At 39.0% G+C, this 18,138-nt stretch overlaps 2 protein-coding genes across 19 annotated transcripts in view; one reads left to right on the top strand and one right to left on the bottom strand.

Moving 5' to 3' along the window:
- Positions 1–18,138, top strand: part of HNRNPH3 (heterogeneous nuclear ribonucleoprotein H3) — a 79,976-nt gene that overhangs the window by 47,534 nt on the left and 14,304 nt on the right. The window lies entirely within an intron of this gene.
- PBLD (phenazine biosynthesis like protein domain containing) overlaps positions 1–18,138 on the bottom strand; it is a 38,935-nt gene that overhangs the window by 16,448 nt on the left and 4,349 nt on the right. For 3 of the 14 annotated variants that reach the window (XM_081157755.1, XM_081157749.1, XM_081157761.1), the window contains exon 2: positions 1,624–1,755. The exons of 3 other annotated variants lie outside the window; for them this stretch is intronic. In XM_081157755.1, coding sequence (XP_081013881.1) covers positions 1,624–1,707 — 84 coding nt within the window. In that variant the 5' untranslated portion in view covers positions 1,708–1,755. Of the gene's footprint in view, positions 1–1,623; positions 1,761–6,095; positions 6,311–8,457; positions 8,720–18,138 lie in introns of all 14 variants that reach the window. 8 more of the 14 variants (XM_081157757.1, XM_081157762.1, XM_081157756.1 and 5 more) reach the window with 6 other exon arrangements.

The following is an 18,138-nucleotide window of genomic DNA, read 5'->3' as shown; positions in this document are numbered from 1 at the left end:
CCAAGGCCCAGAAGTGAATTGGGGCACTCTTTAGAGAGTGTCCCCAGTCATGGACTGCCTCAGCATTTTCTTTCTTCCATTTATGCCGAAGCATTTTGCTTTGAATTATGTTAAGTTCTTTGCTTAAAAATTTACTTCCTAGTTTTTCCAAATATATAAATAACATGTAAAATATATTTTAATGGAAAGGTAGATAGAGAGATAGAGGTAGGTAGGTAGGTAGGTAGAGAGAGAGATCCTTAAGTCTACTGTTTAGTGAGTACACTGGAAATAAAAAGAGTAAATTAAGGAATAATGTTGATCCTTGTCATCTGGTGAAAACTTAGTATATAAATCACTTGAAACTATTTTCAAAACTCTACAGGGATATTACACATGGAAACATGGGCAAATATGCTGAGGCTCTTGACAGCAGCTTTAGTCAGTTTCACAATTCCTCAGGTGAACTTGTATTTGCCAGATTGTTTCTAAAGAAAGTTTACTATTTAGAGGCTGGTTGTTAATTATTCTCTTGCTAATCCTCGCAAACTCTTGTGTTATCTGATAAAGCCTGTTAACTTTATTACTTTCTTTCTGCATTGTGTGGCTGGAAAATGCCAGCACAAGGTTGCATAATAAACGTGTTGTTAAAGTGAGCTGAGGACTCTTGAACTCTTGCTGGCCATTTGCTGCTCCCCTTGAGAGAGAAAAGCAGCATACCAAGGACTCAGTTAACAGTATTCACCATCTCGGGACAACCTCCGCTGCTCTCCATCTTGACTGCACACTAGACTCACACAGGGAGACTGACAAACAGTGCTGCCTGGGTTGCGCCCCCAGAGATTCTGTTTTCACTGGCTTGGGATGCAGCCTGAGGAAAGAAGTTTTAAAGCTCCTTGGGTGACTCTAATGTGCAGGCCAGGTTGAGATTCACTGCACACGAATGCCCCCACACACTTTGCCCACCTTAGTAAGACTTATTTAAGATCATGAATTGCTTACTGTGTTTCTGAAGTAATTCTCACATACATATATTCTGGCACTAACTGCTCTGAGTGGAAGGGTACCTTGGCTTGTTTCCTAATACCCAGGGACCAACACAAAGCACTTAAGGTCAGGGAGTATTTAATTATTCTGTTAGTAATACTTATTTTAATTAAAAAGCCATTTTTAACGTGAAACTTTCAGTGAACTAAGTGCTCCCTGTACTAGAGCTTAATTCCTTCTGTCTACTTAATTCCTTGCAAAACATCTCATTTTCTTCATCCTGAAAAGAATTTCTAACTGTGTAGACCCTATTTAAGATTAAAAATATCCAGTTTGGATCTTTCATACTAAATGTAGTATCAGCCATGTCCAGTCACATAAACTCATCTCATTCTGTTCTCCTTCACATTTGGTGCTAAGTGAAAACCTGGTGGCTAAAAGGGAGCTCTAGTCCTCTACGCGAATTTTCATTTCTCTAGAATTAAGCATGTAGGTGTAAGCACTCTCACCAAAGTCAACTCACAGACATGAACATGCTGGTATCATTTGACAAAAAACACAAAGAGGTAAACAGTTAGGTCTGATTTTTTTAAAAGAAATATTTGGTTCTACAGGAATCTAGAATTCCAAGCACTGCATTTCCAAACCAATACTTACATTTTCTAGGAGACAAACAGCAGCAGGATTCCCACGAAATGCTTTTGCTGTGAATGCATCTGCTATGAAAATAGGGAGCCTCATTTTCCTTGCAAGCTGTTTCTGCAAGCTCTCAAAATTGCTGGTAACCTGCTTTACTTGTTATGGGGGGGGGGGGGATCAGAAAGTTAATGTTTTACTTGGTGTACAGATGCAACTAACAGTTCCCAGATACAAAGTCAAGCAATTATTCAAACACACCTACATTTAAAGATATGTGTTCCCCTAATTTTTTAATCCTCTAAATTGAATTTGTTTTAAAATACCAGATGGACAGAGTATTTTCTTTTCAAATTTTATATTAATGTTTCATGCTGTACATATAGTTAATTAATAACATCATAATGTTCTTTCTTAGAGTAGCCAAAGTAGCTAGGCTATGTTTCTGATGAAGTAAATGAAACATCCAAGGGGCACATATGTGCTTATAGTCACCCAATGAATATTATTACCCTTTTAAAAGAATGTATTTTTTCTAATTGTAAAAAATATGCTCATTATAAAAAACTTAGCAAATTAAAAAGTGACCCATAACCATGCAATAACAGGTTTTTTTTGGACTTAACATAGTCAAAGATGTAGATGGAGACCTTTTTGAGCTCATGATATAAAGTTTTTCATTTTAAGAATTAATACTTTCGCCCGGCCAGCCATGGCTCAGTGGTTGAGTGTTGACCTAGGATCCAGGCGATCAGGGTTCGATCCCCAGTCAGGGGCGTGCAGGAGGCAGCTGATCAGTGACTCATCATTGATGTTTCTATCTCTCTCCCTCTCCTTCCCTCTCTCTGAAATCAATAAAGATATATTTTTTAAAGAAAGAATTAATACTTTCTTTATACTATAAATCTGTCAAATACAGAAAAGCAGAGGGGGAAGGGGAAGAATATCCTATACTTCCACTCCTTAGAGATAAACTCTGTTAATATTCTGGGTGTTTCCTTTGCTTTAATAGAAACATGTACTTTGTCACAGTAATGGAGGAATTCCTCCCTCCCAAAGATACAGTACTTTTTGAAAATTCAGCAAGTTAGAGGGTGTTTTGATTACACCTAAGGTGCATTTTTTTTTTTTTTTAAAACATATCTTTATTGATTTCAGAGAGAGGAAAGGAGGGGGAGAGAGAGAGAAACATCAATGAGAGAGTCACTGATCGGCTGCCTAGCCTGCAACCTGGGCATGTGCCCTGACCGGGAAGCGAACCCCGATCTCCTGGATCCTAGGTCGATGCTCAACCGCTGAGCCACGCCTGGCAGGGCTAAGGTGCATTTCTTGTCTTCAAGAAGATAACCTGGAAGCCTGCTAGCTGCCCACAGCAGGCCCCGGCCCTCTTGGTAGCTCTGAGACCTACAGGTACTTCTCTTTCTCTCTTTCTTTTTTTTTTTTTTCTTTTTCTTTTTTTTCTTTTTTTTTTTTGAGAATTTTCCATAAGAGTTTATTTGAGTCAAACTGACAACATATGCCAAGGAGCAAGATCTCAGATTCTCCCCTTTCTTTCATAATAAAAGTGTTTTGCTTAATTTTCTTGCCAAATGCCTGCTTTTCTTTTTTATTGAGTTATAACTGACATATAACATTATATTTGTTTCAGGTGCACAACATAATGATTTGATATCTGTCTATATTACAAAATGACCACCACAGTAAGTCTAATGAACATCTATCACCATACATAATTACAAAAAATTTATTTTCCTTGTGATGAGAACTTTTAAGATTTACTCTCTTAGCAACTTTCAAATATGCCATATAGTATTATTAACTATAGTCACCATACTGTATATTACATCCCCATAATTTATTTTATAACTGGAAGTTTGTACCTTTTGACCCTCTTCAATAATTTTATTTTTTTTATTTTTATTCTTTAAATATATTTTTATTGATTTTAGCTAGAGGAAAGGAGAAAGAGAGAGAGAGATAGAAACATCAATGATGAGAGAGTCATTGATCGGCTGCCTAGCCCACAACCTGCATATGCCCTGACCGGGAATCGAACCCCGATCGCCTGGATCCTAGGTTGATGCTCAACCGCTGAGCCACGCCCAGCTGGGCAATAATTTTAATAAGTTTGTACCATTTGACCCCAAGCAATAACACCATTAATATCTTAGACATAGTTTTTAATCAGAATTTTTACCCTCTTAACAGAATAGCATGAGTATTTTCCAAGGGAAATACTGTAAATACACTAAATGCTTCAGAAACATCATTTAGATTGACTTACAATAGTCTCGATATGCTATAAATTATTTAAACATTTCCCCTCTGGTAAATGTTTAAGTTATTTCTAATTTTTCACTTATAAAGATAATGTAATGATCAGACTTGTTGAATGTAACTCTTGGTCTGCACTTCTTTTCTTTTCTTTTTTTATACTTTTAAAATTTATCTTTATTGCTGGGTAGAGCAATCTTGGTTGTAGTTCCATGTTTTTCATCACTTTGAATATTTCTTGCCACTCCCTTCTGGCCTGCAAAGTTTCTGTTGAGAAATCAGCTGACAGTCAAATGGCTACTCCCTTGTAGGTAACTAATTGCTTTTCTCTTGCTGCTTTTAAGATTCTTTCTTTGTCTTTAACCTTTGGCATTTTAATTATGATGTGTCTTGCTGTGGGGGCCTCTTTGGGTTCCTCTTCTTTGGGACCTTCTGTGCTTCCTGGACTTGAAAGTCGATTTCTTTCCCCAGGTACGGGAAGTTTTCTGTAATTATTTTTTCAAATAGGTTTTCAATTTCTTGGTCTCTTTCTTCCCCTTCTGGCACCCCAATAATACGAATGTTGGGCCTCCTGAAGTTGTCCCAGAGGCTCCTTATACTATCTTCATATTTCTGGATTCTTTTTTTCTTTTTGCTCTTCTGGTTGGGTGTTTTTTGTTTCTTCATGTTCCAAATTGCTGATTTGATTCTCAGCATCCTCTACTCTACTGTTGATTCCCTGTAAATTATTCTTCATTTCAGTTCCTGTAGCCTTCATTTCAAATTGGTACTTTATTATGTTATCGATTTTCTCCGTTATTTCCCTAATAGTCTGCTTAAACATCCTTATAAACAAAATTCTGAACTCTGTATCTGTTAGCTTGCTTGGATCTATTTCATTTAGTTCCTCTTCTAGAGATTTCTTCTGTTCTTTCCTTTGTGACATGTTTCTTTGCCTCCGCATTTTGGCTGCTTCCAGGTGTTTGTTTCTATGTATTAGGTAGAGCTGCTATGTCTCCTGGAATATGTAGAGTGGCTTTGTGTCGTAGGTGTCCTATAGGGTCCAGTGGCTCAGCCTCCCCAGTCACCTTAGCTGCGCCTTCTAGGTGCTCCCCTGTGTGGGCTGTGTGCACTGTCCTGTTGTAGTTGAGCCTTGGTTGCTGTTGGCATCACTGGGAGGAACTGACCCCCAGGCCAATCAGCTGTGAGGACCAGCTGCAACTACAGCCAAAGAGCTGCTGTGCTGGAGACACCCCTATGGAGCAGGATTTACTTCAGTGGAGCTTTGGTGTTCATCAAGTGCGCCCCTTAAGTGTGTCATTCATGGCTGTGGTAGGGTTGTAATCCAGCATGGTTGAGTCTGACCACCAGGTGCACTGCCTCTGGGCCTCCCAGGAGGTGCAAAGTCAGCCTGTGCCAGTGCCTTGCCCAGGGCCACCCAGCATGAGCTACACAGCAAACTGTAGTTGGCTGCTACTTGTGCTGGGCTTTGCATTGTCCAGGAGAGGCCAAGCTATGAGCCAATGCAGCTGCAGCTAGTGCCAGGCCTGGGGCCTCTTATCAAGCTGTATGGGGCCCACTGCTGCTTGTTAGAGAGATTTTAGGAAAGTCCTAAGCATAAGGCTCGAGAGGCCACTTGCACAGAAAAGCCCCTGGAAATGGCCTGAATGAGCTGCAGGTGGGCAGGGGCGGGGCCTCCAGGAATCACAGGGCGGGGCCAACGGTGCCAGTCAGGTGCTGGCGATTCAAATATGGCGCCTGCCTGCGGGCTGTGTGCGGGGTGGACTCGCCAAAGGAGCCATGGCCTCCGCCAGCCCTTCTGCCTGGGAGGAAGCCGCCCCTACACCTCTCGCCCGGATTTCAGGCAGGTTAGTTCCTCCCCAAGTGTCCCAGGTCCTTTCAAGCTGCTGCCCAGCGCTGGGGTCAGAGGGAGCGCGTCCAAGGGAATCCGTGCTCAGGCCCTTTAAGAGGAGCTGCTGGGGCTCCCGCAGCCTCCGTGACCCTCAAAGGACAATCCCGCTGGTTTCACAGCTCGGAGTTGTGGGGGCGTCTCTTCCCAGTCTGGAGCCCTGGGCTGGGGGCCTGCTGTGGGGCTGGGACCCCCCTCCCTCCTCCGGGAAAACGCCACCACCGCCTCTGCCAAGATTCCCTTCAGGGTTTCACCCGCGGTACTGGATGTGGACACACGGCCGCGTCTCTGCGATCCAGCCCCGATCCGCCCGCATCTGCGCTCCTCTTACCAGTCTCAGTGCTTCTTCAGATCCCTGGTTGTGTGGCTTCTGTTCAGCCAGATTTCAGGAGGGTCTGAGTGACGGTGGTTCTGTATTTTAGTTGTAATTTTGATGTGGTTGCGGGAGGCGGCGGGTGCAGCTGTTACCTACGCTGCCATCTTCTCAACTTATTCTTTAAAACCGGGCTTGGTCTGCACTTCTGATTCGTAAATTATAATAGATTCCTAAGAGTGAAATCCTTGGGTCAAAGGGGGTAGACATCTTAACGTACACACACAATTAAACTTATCTTCATAAAGAGTGAACCATTTTAGACAGTATATGAGTGTTCCACTGTTGCTAATCTGATAGATAAAAAATACTTTTGAGTTTTCATCTGCGTTTCTTAGGTTACTCTAACTACACTGTTAAGAGCACAAAGTCAGAACCTCTTCTCGTTTTTCACTAATGCTATAATCCTGGTTCCTAGAATAGTACCAGGCACACAACAAATATTTGTTGAATTAATTAGGTTAGTAAATAATATGCTATGCATACATCAAAACTGGACTTTCATACATTGACTGACACATACTTAGGGTTTCTCAACATGGTATCATCTGCCAGCCAACACTTTCATTTCAGTAGCATCACCATTACTGACAGTACACTGCAGTTTGTTTATGTAATTATTTGGAAATTTTATTGTAGATTGTTTTTATTTTAGAAATGAATAGGCAACAGGAACAAATTAGAGTTCTGATAATGAAGCACAGTTTTCATAAATTTAATAGAATTGACACTATTACAAAAATCTTAGGTGTGCCAAGAGGAGAAAGTTTTCCCCCTTCATTGAACTTCAACCTCATTGGACCCAGCCACCAGCTACCTACATATTCAACTGGATGAGAAAATATACATTGAAAAGACTGTCTAATTTTTCTTTTGTTAAATTTTTTATTCATTGATATTTAGAGAAAGGAGGAAGGGGGAGAGAAAGAGAGAGACAGAGAAACATCATTTTGTTGTTCCACTTATTTATGCATTTGTTGATTGTTATTTGGGCCCTTACCAGGGATCAAACCCACTTCCGTGGTGTATCAGGCCGATCATCTAACCAGCTAAGCTACCCAATCAGGGCCTTATTTTTCTATAATGATCATAAATTTCGTGTGCACGTTTTAAAAATAATGTTTATTTATCCCGGCCAGCATGGCTTTACAGTCAAGCATCAACCTGTGATCCAGATGATCTCGGTTCAGTTCCCAGTCAGGCACATGCCCAGGTTGCAGGCTCGATCCCCGGAATGGGGTGTGCAGAAGGCAGCCAATCAATGACTCTCTCATCATTGATGTTCTCTCTCTCTCCCTCTCCCTCCCTCTCTCTGAAATTAATAAAATAATAATAATGTTTATTTAAATAGTCTTCTGGGATTTTCTTAATCTAATTCAGTACAGAAGAATAAAATTTTACAGCTAAGTAGTTTATCAGGCTTCTAGCAATATGGGGTAGGGCAAAAGTAGATTTACAGTTGTGAATATATGAAACAGTTTATTCTTGTATTATTTATTAATTATTGTACTATTTTCCATACAACCAACTGTAAACCTACTTTTGCCCCACCCTGTACTGCACAGCTTCTCAAATGAAAACATTTCTTTAAAGGGAAAAAATTCTCAAAGGCTCTAACAGCCTATGTCATTTGCCTATTTGCTACCTACCTCTGCTATGCTCCCCTCGACCCCCCTCAACACACACACACACACACACACACACACACACAGAGTTCTCTTTTCCTAAAAGAACTCTGATTTTGTTTGGGAAAGCAATGTGCCCAGCCCCACCAATGAAACAAAAATTGTCTAAGCCAATCAGGACAATCTCATTCTCCTTTGTCAGATGCTCACTCTTCCAGATTCTCTTGCAGCTAGAGATGGCCATATGACCCAATTAGGGCAAGATTGCTAGAGGTATTCTGGAGAAAATCTTGCTTTCTGATAAAAGGGGAAGACCTGAGAGGAGAATGGACTGCCACTGCCCCTCCTCTTTTTTCATACTTGAACATGTTGGTGATGCCTGGAAATGCAACAATCATTTTTTGACCATGAGGGGACAAACATGAAGATGAAAAGCTAACTAAGAAAGAAAGAGTATGGGTTCTGAACAATATAGTTAAACTGCTAAATAAATATTAGAAGCTCCTACTTCCAAATTTCTTAAGTTAATAACAGATGTCCTTAATGTAAAAACTATTGTTAGTCCGTGTGGTAGCTAAAATACTGGTTCCCCAAAGATGTCCACATCCTAATTCCAAGAACCTTTGAATAGGTTATGTTACATGGCAAGGGGGAATTAAGGTTGCAGGTAGGATTAAGGTTGCTAATCACCTTACCTTAAAATAAGATTATTCTGGATTATCCAGGTGGATCCATTGTCACAGGGATCTTCAAAAGTGGAAGAGGGAGCCTGACCAGTGTAGCTCAGTGGTTGATCGTCAACCCAGGAACCAAGAGGTCACAGTTCGATTCCTGGTCAGGGCACATGCCCAGGTTTTGACTCAATCCCCAACAGGGGGCGTGCAGGAGGAGGCCGATCAATAATGTTTCTCTCTCATCAATGTTTCTATATCTCTACCTTTCTCCCTTCCTCTCTCTCTAAAAAAAGCAATAAAAACATTTTAAAAATAAAATAAAAGTGGAAGAGAGACAGAAAGGTAGCAGTCAGAGAGATTTGAACATGCTATGCTGCTGGCTTGAAGAAAGAGGAAGGAACCACAAACCAAGGAATATAGGTGGTGGTGTTTAGAAATTAGAGAAGCCAAGGAAACAAATTCTCCCCTAGAGCATCTAGAAGGAAAAAGTCTGGATTAATCAGTTCAGAATGCCATAACAAAATAGTATAGACTAAGTGGTTTAAACAACAGAAATGTATTTTTTCACAATTCTGTAGCTGCGAAGTCTAAAATCAAGATGCCAACAAATTTGGTTCCAGGTGAGGACTCTCTTTCTGGCTTATCTTTCTGTGTCCTCACATGGCAGAGAGAAGGGGAGGAAGCTCTCTAACTCTTTTTATAAGAGCATTGATCCCATCCTGAGGGAGCCACCCTTATGACTTCATCTAAACCTAGTTATCTCCCAAAGGCCCCCCTCTCCAAATACCATCATATTAGGATTTATAGCTTTAACAAATTAATTGGTGGGCACAGGTCAGTCCGTAGCAGCACCCCTGCCAACGCCTTAATTTTATCTCAGGGAGACCCATTTTGGACTTCTGACCTCCAGAACTGTAAAATAACAATTTTGTGTTGTTGTTAGCCACTGTTTGTGGTAATTTGTTACAGCAGCAATAGGAAACTAATACAGTCCAACATTCTGTTACTTGCAGCCCAACACAATTCTAACTGCTACACAAATTTCCAGGAACAGTAAATAGTTAATACTTGAGTACTTACATGCTAGACATGATTCTAAGAGCATTTAATCCTCAGAGCACCACCATGAGATCGATACTATTATAATCTCCATCTCCAATTTAAGTAACTTGCCCAAGGCCTCACATTTAGGCAGTGCCCACATTTAACCCAAATATTCTAACTCCAGAGTCCGTCCTCTTAACCACTATGCCTTAGAATATATCAAGGACCAGAATTTGAGAAACTCTCACTTGAGGAACTAAAATCTTAGTTCCATGAAATTGTAAACTATCACTGCATAACAAATTTTGTCTTAAGTTTTAAAATAATTTTTTAGACCATCATTGAAATAAAAACTCAGAATTTAAAAACTCCCTTAGAATTTGCAACACTCAAGAATACAAAGGATCCTGGTACAAGAAACACTAGAAAACTATATTATCTTATGCATGAACACTAAACAAGATTTATTTCTGATTAAATAAAAAGAGTTGTTTACCAAGTGTAAGTTTCTTAAGCATTTTGATTTATTCTAGAACATTGGTTCTCAGATTTTAGCATGTATCAGAATCATTTCAGGGGGTGGGGCTTGTTAAAGCACAGATTGCTGGACTCCATTCCCAGAATTTCTGATTTCAATAAATCAAAGGTGGGGCGCAAGAAGTTACATTTCTAACAAGGTCCCATATAATGCTGATACTGCACCTGGAGAATCATTATAGAAAAAGCATGAAGTTTCTAATACCATAAATGTTTAAAAATATTATTTCTAAACTGTATTATGTAACTATTCTAATTTTTATTCTCTGTCAAAAGGTAGAGAAAGGAAGGTTTTTAAAAATTCATTTAATTTAATCAATTAATATCCCAGTTTATACCGTATGGTAACAGAATATTCTTAAATTAGGACTCACATTAACAATTTTATTTTCAAAAATTACTGTGTTTCCTAAATGCCAGGCACATGCTAGACTTTGGGGATAAAATGATGAATAAGTCACTAGCTCTCTCTCTCTCAAGGAATTCCCAGCCAGTAGGGAGACCAATGTAAAAATTATAATATGAAAGAAAAAGATACAGATTAAATGCTTCAAAACCAAGCGAGAGCAGTAACTCTACCCAGGAGACTGTCAGAGGGAACTCCAGAAATGAGGTGACATTTCAGTGGGTCCAAAACCACACAAAAATTGTTCTGCAGTTCTTGTAGGTGGGAACAGGCATTTTCGGCAGAGTGCATTGGTTGATCACAAGGCAAGCAACTGGATGTGGACATAAAGGGGAGGAAGTGAATAGAGAGGGTGGAAGTGAGGCTGTGAAGAACAGCTGGAGCCAATGGTCATGACTTGGTCAGAAATCCAAAGTTCAGTTCAACAGCTACTCTGTCGGGATCCAATGCTAGGCACCCAGAGAGAGGAGAGAGGCTCATGAAAAGCCTCACCCTCCACCCCAAGGGTCTGGATTTAGAACTTATTTCTGTCGTCTTCCTTTCTTCTTTCCTTTTTTTTTCTTTAGAGTTTATTTCTGAGATGTCTTTTTCTCTCTCTCACCTTAAAATTAATTTCTGTTTCATTTCTGTAAGGAAAAGGCAGCCTTAATCTCCCCCTGAATTGCTGAGGGAAAATTTGAGGCCAGTAAAGTTTAAGCAACCTCTTTACCCAGCAAGTGGGCGTGCATAAAAACCCTGGCATTCTGGTCAACCTAATGGTTGGGCCTGAGGTGCAGCTATCAAGCGTGGGCATGCCTAGGAACACTGATGCTCATTTGTCCCCCTGTAATAGTTTTAGTTTGTTTACAGTCTCCTGTGGCTACCTACAGACAACAGATTGTTCATTCCTGCCTGTTATTCTTAGCACAAAAGAACTCACTTAGCTTTGGCTTTATGACTGCTGCCTCAAAACTAGGCTACTCATTCATAAATGACAGTTTAGTTCTTTAAAATGGTAAATACTTAGTAACAGTACTGGTATTCAAAGTGTACATGAACACTGTCTACTAGCTAGCTGGTGAGAAGTATAAAAAATTATGATTTCTAAGTAAAATAAATGTAATTCAAAATTTGGAAAAAAGTTTTGCCCTGGCCCAGTGGCTCATTAGTTGGGTCGTTGTCCCATACACCAAAAGGTTTTGGGTTCAATTTCTGGTCAGGGCACCTATCTAGGTTGCAGGTTCATCCAGGTTGGGAGCATACGGGAGGCAACCAATCAATGTTTCTCTCTCACATCGATGTTCCTCTCTCTCTTCCTCTCTCTCCCTCTCCCTTCCTCTCTCTTCCTCTCTCTCTCTAGAATCAATGAAAAACATATCCTTGGGTGAGGATAAAAAGATACTTGGAAGAAAATTTATTTTCAAATTAGTTTCATCTAGCTACTAAGATCATACATATATGGCACTCAACTACTTTGTGTTTACTTTTATGCATATTTCCTAGACTTAATAGAAGCTCTGAAACACTGCCTTTGTTAGTTCCAAATTCCTAAACTACATTTATGTTCAAACACCAACTGTTTTGGAAAATTTTCAATTTTCTGTTTAAGTTTACAGTTATCATCATCGTGACTTACCATTTATCAACCAAATTTTTAAAAAATACTTTGACTACTTGAAAATAAGACCCACATTCTTGCCCCCTAAGAAGATCAAGGATTCAAATATACAGTGACGGAAGGAGATTTGACTTTAGGTGGTGAACACATGATGCAATATACAGATGATGTATTGTAGAACTGTACAAATGAAACCTATATAATTTTGTTAACTGATGTCATCCCAATTAATTTAATAAAATTTATTTTTTAAAAAGAAGTTCAAGGAATTAGAGCAGACTCCAGAAAAATTATAAACATACTTTATGATCCTTTCTAAGTAAGAAAAACATGATTCAGTACTGTCTGTAGTACTAAAACCCTTAGTATATGCCAAAAATTGCTTAAGCTCTTTCTGCTACTCTATAAATAAATTGTATTTGACTATCCAACTCTATTGCATGTTTATATTTTGAATTTTGAATTCTGAATTTTTGGACAGTCTTACAGTTAAAGACATTGATCTTTTTGTACACTGGTAGAGTCTTGCTCTGTCTTGAAATTAAATGAGGAAAACTGGGTCTACAAAGTCATTAGAGGAAAAATACTATCTGTCTTTACATATCTACTACTTGGATTTAACTTTAGCAATAGTGGGAAGTAGTGATTTTTTAAAATGTTATGATTATAACAATCCCACGAATAAGTAAACAAAATAATAACTCTTAAAACCTTGTACCCCTCTATATGTATCCTTCTTTTTATGTACACTCGTAAATGCGTGCTTACTATAAATATATGTATTATATATACTCATATATATAATACCTAGTTAATGCAAAAAAAAAACAGTAATGAAGGAGTAGATGAACAATAAAGACATAAGACATAGAAACCAATAACAAAATGACAGACTTAAACCCTATCTGATCAGTAATCACCTTAGATATAAATTACATTAAATGTAACTATCATTCCTCATTATTCTTCAGTATAAGTTAATAAATTCTAATTCCAAATTTTACAACATATTCTATAACAAATTTACTTGGCCTGAGCCTATCTCTCAAAACTTCCAGAATGTGAAAGCAAAATATAGTTGATGAATACCAAATCTATACTAATTAGCACATATTAATTTCCTCCTACACACATCCACTTGGATTGTACATGGCATCTCTAAATCAACATACCCAACATTCCTATATTTCCTATGTCAGTTGCTGCCCCTACCATCCAACCCTAAACCAAAAATAATTCATCCTTGACTTCTTTTAACTCACCCATCCATGGCCCCTCTAATCAACCACTAAATCCTGCTGAAAACAGCTCCTAAATCTCTCTCAAAGACATTCTCTTATACCTATCCCTAATACCACTGTTCTAGTTTAAGTGCTCATTGTCTCTCCTAGGCCTTCTAGCCTTCTCTCTTCTCCTCTCAATGTCCACCCTCCCCACTTCAGCCAAAATGATCTAATTTGAGGTTGATTATCAACCTAAAAACAAAAGCCAGGGATTATTCAAGATCTTGTTCCCTGGCATATGTCATTAGTTTGGCTCAAATAAACTCATAAAAATTCTCTACAGGTCTGGATTCTTCTTACATTAACATTTACTTGGCACAGTCAGCAGGATTCTGAAGCCCACCCAGGACCACTCTGCAGAGCCAGATCACTGCTAGGTACAAGTGAGGGCTATCGTACCCCACCAGCTTCCCACTTTGCATCAGATAAACTTCAATGAGTCTTTCTTGGAATTTCAGGAGTTGCTTTAAGTAGCAGACCATGACTTTATTTGAGCTGTACTTAGAAAAATCCTTGAGGTGGATAAGGGTTGAGATAACTCGGGGAAAAATGGGTTACTGCTCTTATTTTGGCTTTTTAATTGTATTGCTTACTGAGAGTCTGAACAAAATCTTTGCTGGTTAAATGAACTCTCTCTAGCTCTGAAAGAGAAAGGATACTTGCTTCCCCAACCCAAACAGCAAATGGGTGACAACAGTTGTTTCAGACCCCCAAATCTGGGGTGGCACAGATGGCACGGGCATGCAGTGCAGTAATGTAGTTGATCCCAGAGAAACCTGCGAGAGCCCCCGGGAGAAGGGCAGGGCACCCTGGAATGGGTTCACCCTAAGAGAGGGGCCAAAAGAGAAGCATGTGCCTTGGAAAGCATCACGGTTCCAGCCACATCCAGTGAGCTCCCCTTAGCCCTTGCTTAGGTATTCTTAGGTGACTAAGAATCTTTGTTGGGTTGCCTGAAGAAAAATATCCTCTAGGGCTTAAAACAGTCCTATAGGGATAACCACTAAATGTGGCTCATCTGGAGACATGCGTGTAAGGGCTAGTTTTCCCTAGAAATTTGTTCAGACTCTACTGGTCTCAAAATTGACATGGGAAATCATGCCTCCCAGGCCAACAAGGCCCACTACAGTCAGCCTCCCATTTATAGCTACAATGGCCGAGATGGGGATCCTTTGATACTTCTAAATTAATTTTTATGTGCACAATTAGAAAAAGCTGGCTATAAAATTAGGCAGAATGAATGGAAAATGTTTAATTGGTCTCTCAAAGTTTCAAAAGAGGATTTAGATAAATAGATCAACCTATGATATCATTTAGGTATCAACTCAGTTTTTTGAGGTATTAAAAATGGCTGTCCTTATTTTAAAAGGGGGATGGTCATTTGGAACTTGACTTGTCAAGGACAAATGTAAATTGCAAAAGGCCTCCAAAACAAAATTTGAATCCAACTGTTTTTTGTGGCTGTCTGTGTATATCTATATATGTATATTATAAAATGTGAGATAATTTTCTACCTCCAGGTGGTGGTGTTTAAATTAATATAAAGGCAAGCACTTGTAAGAATTGGGTATTCTAAAATTCTCAGAAAGGTAGAAATAATCCAAATGCTTTTCAAGTTCATGTGATCTAAAATGAATCCTTAGTAAATAAAAGCTAGCTTAAGTTTGTTGGTTTATGTAAAACAGACATGTCTTTATTTTGCCAGGGTTCTACAAAAATAAGTTGATGTTAATGATTGACTTTTATGTCTATGAAATATTTCTAGAGGTTATAAAATATCTTCATAAATCTGCCAAGCTAAAGAATACTAATTGTTTAATTCTTAGTTTTCATTAGAAATTGAGGTTTTAAGGCCCTCTGGAACATCTCCAAGATTTGTTTTTATGTTAGATTGCATGGAAAGCATTGTAAAATAAGTGATGAAAACTTCTACGGTATATTGTGTGGGTCAGCACTGGCTGTGAAAATTGAATAGTCGGTGCTATGGTAAACCCAAGATGGCCATTTGGTTCTTCCCCGCTCCCTGGCTCATTTTTTGTTTTGGGGGGGGATTTTTTTGCATTTAAGCTGGACTTAGATGAAGGAACTTACGAGCTAACATTATTGAAAGGAAACACCTTACACTATTGCCCAGGTTTGATGGAATCACTTCATGAAAATGTCAGATAGGTAACTGCTTCCTTTTTCAGCAAAGTTACCAGGAGACTAAGTCTTTAAAGATCATTGGCTGTCACCTGGAGATTTTCTTCTTTTGAAAAGGACATCAAATAAAAGACACTGTCCAACCTCATTAGAAGGGACCTTATCAGGCACCTAAGCACAAATGGACATCTACCCGTCTAGACATCAAAGACTCCTTGAAGATGAGAAGCTGTTGGTTCCAGCAGTAGACAGCTATCCCAAGACATCAACAAGGACTGTATACTTATGGATTGACGTTGAACTCAGAATCCATTTCGTTAGATTGTCTTTACCTGTCTGTCAATGATACAACAATATAATAATAGTTAGACTTTTCTTTGGGTTTTCCTATATAGTCCAACTGTTTGATTACTGAACATGTATAAGGTTAATTCTCTCTTGGCTTAAATGTTATACTGGATGCCAAATACAGAACAATAAGACAGAAGGCAGAACTCAGATCATGATGGTTCACCGGATAGAAATGATTTGGTGTTTTTTTACCATGAAGGCCATAAGAACAGACTTTCATTTACCTGCCCTTCCCTTTTGGAAAAAATTTGGCCTCAACTCAGATTCCATAGTTACAGAATTGCCTCATCCCCACTGGTCAAGAAGACAACGTTGATACTGAAACTTCCTAGGAATAAGCATTCCTAGTGCTGTGAGGCCACACTATCTGACCAAAGGTTGGTTGTCAATACATCCTTCGGATCAATTTATGACCACAAGGGGGAAGTGTGGACCAAAAAAAAGGGTTCTATGGAAAATAACCTCTTAAATGGGCAGTTCTTGGTCAGTAGTCATGCCCCAGGCACATAGCTTTTTAGTAAAATGTTCATCTTTGCCTTAAGCAAGCACCATCCATTGTTTCTGTGCATCTAGGTTAACACGCCTTTAAAATACACTGTAACCACTCTCAAGAAAACATGTAATTGTGTTAACTATCCTGTAACCCAATCCCAGCCTTGCTTTTCCCTACCTCCATGTAATCTTCCTTATGTCCTCTTCTTAATTACAAATACAAAAAAGAAGCTGCAAAACTGTTATTCTGGGGAGCATTTGAGATCTTGCTCCTCAGCACATGTCGTCAGTTTGGCTCAAATAAACTCTTACAAAAATTCAAATAAAACAAAACAAAAACAAAAGCCAAGCTCTACCTACAGGGTAGCATACAAACTCCTCCAAGATCTGGTTACTACCTACTCCCTTCATTTATTTTATAGTGTTCCAATTGCTTAGAGTTCCCACACTTCCAAGTTATTTCCTACCTCCATGCCTTGGATCTTACTGTATCCTCAGCATTTAATGCCTTTTCTACCTTTCACAGCCCAACTAAATTTTACTTATCCTCTTTTAGTTCAGGAGCTATCTCCCTCAGAAAGCTTTCCCGGAAGCCCCAGGTTGTACTTACGGTCCTATTCCATGCTCTCCAAACACTGTGTTTACCCCATCTGATTATTTGCTATAGTTTAATATTATCTGTTTAATGTTATCTATATGCCCCTAAAAGTCAGAGACAGCTTCGCCTAATGTACTTTACTTTTTGTGAACTAAAACACATATACTGGGCCCTGGCTGGGTAGCTCAATTGGTTAGAGTGTCATCCTGATATGCCAAAGTTTCAGGTTTGATCTTTGGTCAGGGCACATACAAGAAGCAACCAATGAATGCATAAATAAGTGGAACAGCATATAGATGTTTCTCTCTATTTCAAAAAAATAAATAAAACACATATACTGACTTACTAAGAATTCAGTAATGCCCTCAAATTAATTTCCATTTTCTTAATAGCAACCACATCTGCCTATATTAGAAAAATAGCAGAACATTACCTGTGAAATATTACTTATTCTGTCCACAGATGATACTTGGTATTTATATGAGTTCACAGATTCCCCTGGAGTAATTTCTGCTCCCCAACACAGTGCTTAGGAATTTACTTACCAAAAAGATTCTATTAAATTCACTGTTGAAATCATTTTAACAGAAATGAACCACATTTATTAACAACAACATAACATACATTAAATAGGATGGGACTAGAATTTTTATTATTTCAACTACTAATCTCTACCCTGTATAACAGCCTAACTACCCATTTTAGAGATTAAGAAACTGAGGTTCAGAAAAGTTAGCTGCCTCAGAATCAAACAGCTGGTAGGTAGGTGTCAAAACTGAGGTTGGAACCTAGGCCTGTTTGACTCCCTGACTATGAAGATGATTATAAATTTTGCCATTGATTTTCTTTGTAATCTTTGGAGCTTTACTTTGTCTCCTATATTTTTCTATTTCTTGGTCAATTAATAGCCAGTGGTAAAAATTAGTTGCTGCCTGGCCCGGCCCGGCGTGGCTCAGCGGTTGAGCGTCAACCTAGGATCCAGGCGATCGGGGTTCGATTCCCGGTCAGAGCACATGCCTGGGTTGCAGGCTGGGCAGCCCATCAGTGACTCTCTCATCATTGATGTTTCTCTCTCTCCCTCCCTCCCTCTCCTTTCCTCTCTCTGAAATCAATAAAGATATATATTAAAAAAAAAAATTAGTTGCTTAAAGTGCTTCCACCCCCAACCTAACCATCATTGTTTGTACATTCAGAGGCATAGATATATATATAATGAAACCTGTATTTTTATCTACCAGTTAGAAGCTTAAAATCA

Source organism: Miniopterus schreibersii, assembly GCF_964146895.1.
Source record: "Miniopterus schreibersii genome assembly, chromosome: 14".
Taxonomy (NCBI): Eukaryota; Metazoa; Chordata; class Mammalia; order Chiroptera; family Miniopteridae; genus Miniopterus; species Miniopterus schreibersii.
Note: the sequence above shows the minus strand (reverse complement) of the source record. Positions and strands in the feature narration are given on the sequence as shown.